The 2,600-nt window shown below is 55.0% G+C and overlaps 1 protein-coding gene across 1 annotated transcript; it reads right to left on the bottom strand.

Moving 5' to 3' along the window:
- Positions 1-795: 795 nt before the first annotated feature.
- Positions 796-2,349, bottom strand: LOC136514171 (peroxidase 1-like). The gene is made up of 2 exons (XM_066508167.1): positions 1,991-2,349; positions 796-1,880 (listed from the first exon to the last, which is right to left on the bottom strand). Exons 1-2 carry the CDS (start codon positions 2,231-2,233, stop codon positions 1,113-1,115), a joined length of 1,011 nt encoding a protein of 336 aa, XP_066364264.1. The 5' UTR covers positions 2,234-2,349; the 3' UTR covers positions 796-1,112.
- Positions 2,350-2,600: the final 251 nt, after the last annotated feature.

Here is a 2,600-nt window from a genome sequence, read left to right on the forward strand (position 1 = left end):
GTTCGGTTCGTTCCTTCTCCTTCCTGGCCGGCGCCTCGTGCGAGAATGGATCGACGTGTAAAGACCACCGGCATGCAGCTAGCAGAAGCCAGGGAGAGAGAGAGTGGGGGACAGAGAGAGGTGCAGCGACAAGGAGGAAGACAAGCAACATGCGTGCTACTCCTAAACGCGGCCCTCCTGATGAGCTAGCTAACTAGTAGGTGTGCTTGCCAGGCAAATGCTGCCCTAAACGCGGCCCTCCTGATGAGCTAGCTAACTAGTAGGTGTGCTTGCCAGGCAAATGCTGCCCTTTGCAGGCAAATTGCATTGTTGCTCTCCCTCTCCCTCATGTGCTTGTGCTTGTGCTTGTGTTGCATCTCCAGCCGAGCTGAGAGCGATTCTGCTTGCTAGCTAGCTAGCTTTCACACACGCAATGCAATGCAATTATTCAACTAGTTCTCAGTTCCTGATGATGCAGGAGCGCGTGTTTAGTTCCAACCCCAAATTCTCAAAAAGTGCTACAGTACCCATCACATCGAATCCTGCGATACGTACATGGAGCATTAAATGTAAACGAAAAAAAACTAATTGCACAATTTGGTTAGAAATTACGAAACGAACGTTTTGAGTCTAATTAGTCCATAATTGAACACTAATTGCCAAATAAAAACGAAAGTGCTACAGTAGCCCAAATTCCCAAATTCACCAAACTAAACACGCGCTGATTGGACCGATCCTAGTTAAACGAATGTAGTAAATGAAGCTTGTTGGATAAATTAATTGTGAATGCTAGTATATCAATGTAACCGACAGATACATGCATGCCTGGCCATGAATTGTATATTCAACAACACTTGTGAACATCATCCTTAGCTTGTACTACTACTTATGCCGAATAATGTAACTCTACCATCTCTCTCTGTCTCGTATGTTACAGTTTACAGTCATTCGTGCATGCAACAATTGGTAAGTACAGTAATGTGATCATGTACAATTAAGTACACACATGAATGAATAATGCAGAGCAGACTGATGGATTGGATGGATGGATGATAGTGCCTCTGGCTGACTTGAGCTGTCTTGAAAATTGATCAATTCCCTCTGCATGCTAGCTGAACCTGAATCCGATCTGATCAGTTGACCTTGTTGCACTTGAGCCTGACCTCCCCGGGCGGCCCGGTGAGCACCTCGATGCTACCCATCTTCACCATGGCGGCCGCGAACCGCTGCGACCAGAGGGTGCGGTTAGCGGCGTAGAGCGCGACGAGCGCGGCGGTGTCGCTGCGGTCTCCGAGCGCCTGGTCCGAACCAAACACCACCTCGTGCGTCACCACGTTGCGGTAGTACTGGTTGTCCAGCTGCAGCGGCGTCTTGAAATCGAGGTCCACCACCCGGTCCCTCCTGCCGGTAGCGGCGGGGCACTTCGCGCGCAGCCGCGACCCCAGCGTGACGTTCAGCGTGGCGTCCAGCTGCGGGTAGAGCCGGGTGGGCGCGAAGGAGGAGCAGTGGGAGCGGCCGATGGAGTGGGCACCCGACAGCGTGACGAGGTCGTAGGCGGTGAGGTTCTTGGACGCGAAGCGCGCCAGGAGCTGGGTCAGGTTGAAGGACGCGGGGGGCAGGTTCGCCGTCGCCTCGGTGGCGTTGGAGACGCGCCCGTCCAGGCGGCCGGAGGGCATGGCGAAGCGGATCCCGCCCATGATGCGCGCCGCGTCGCGCGCCGCGAAGGCGACGATGTCGGCGCACGAGACTGTTCCCGGGCACCGGCGCTCCACCACGCGCTTCGCGCGGTTGATGACGCTGAACCCGCGGAGGCTTGGGAAGTTGGGTGGCGACGTCTTCTCCACCGTCCTGTTGCCTGGAGTGCCCGTCGGGTCGTCCAGCAGCACCGACGCGTCGCATCCCTGAAATGGGGTGAGTGAGTGCGTGCATTGTTTAGTTTGTTGCCTTTCCGGCAATGGCATTGGCAGCAGCACAGCAGCACGGCAGCAGCATTATGGATGGATGTGCGTACCCTGACGAAGCAGTCGTGGAAGAAGAGGCGGATGAGGCCGGGCCCGTTGCCGGCGTCCTTGCGGACGGCGGCGTGGACGATGGTCTCGATCAGGCTCTCGGCGGCCGGGCAGGTGGTGTTGTAGTACCCCACCTGCAGCTGCGCCTCCGAGGAGTAGAAGCATGTCACCGTCACGGCGACAGCCACTATGACGAGCTGCCGTACATGGACGACGACCTCATCAGCTCTGGTGCCGGCGCTCATGCTACAACTGTACTGGCTACCCTATGAATGATGGATAGAGACGATCGAGAGCACCGGCCCACAGCTCACAAGCTAGCTGGGTAGCTTGTGAGCGGACTACACTGTATACTGACAGATGGAAAGCGGTAGCTAGGTGGAGTAGTAAGGAAGTAGATCAAGAACCTTTTATATATATACAGATCGATGGAACGGACGATAGTGTATTCATGTGCAGAGATGCTATACACACTCAGTCAGTGGTGAGGTGAAGAACGTAGCTAGGGAGGAGGAGGAATAACATGGCCACCATCCACACCAGCCACGCGCAGCCAGAGTGTCATCTGGAACATGGCATTCGAAGCGGCGAGGCCTGTAGTTTTGACCAGCT

Source organism: Miscanthus floridulus, chromosome 16, assembly GCF_019320115.1.
Source record: "Miscanthus floridulus cultivar M001 chromosome 16, ASM1932011v1, whole genome shotgun sequence".
Classification (NCBI taxonomy): Eukaryota; Viridiplantae; Streptophyta; class Magnoliopsida; order Poales; family Poaceae; genus Miscanthus; species Miscanthus floridulus.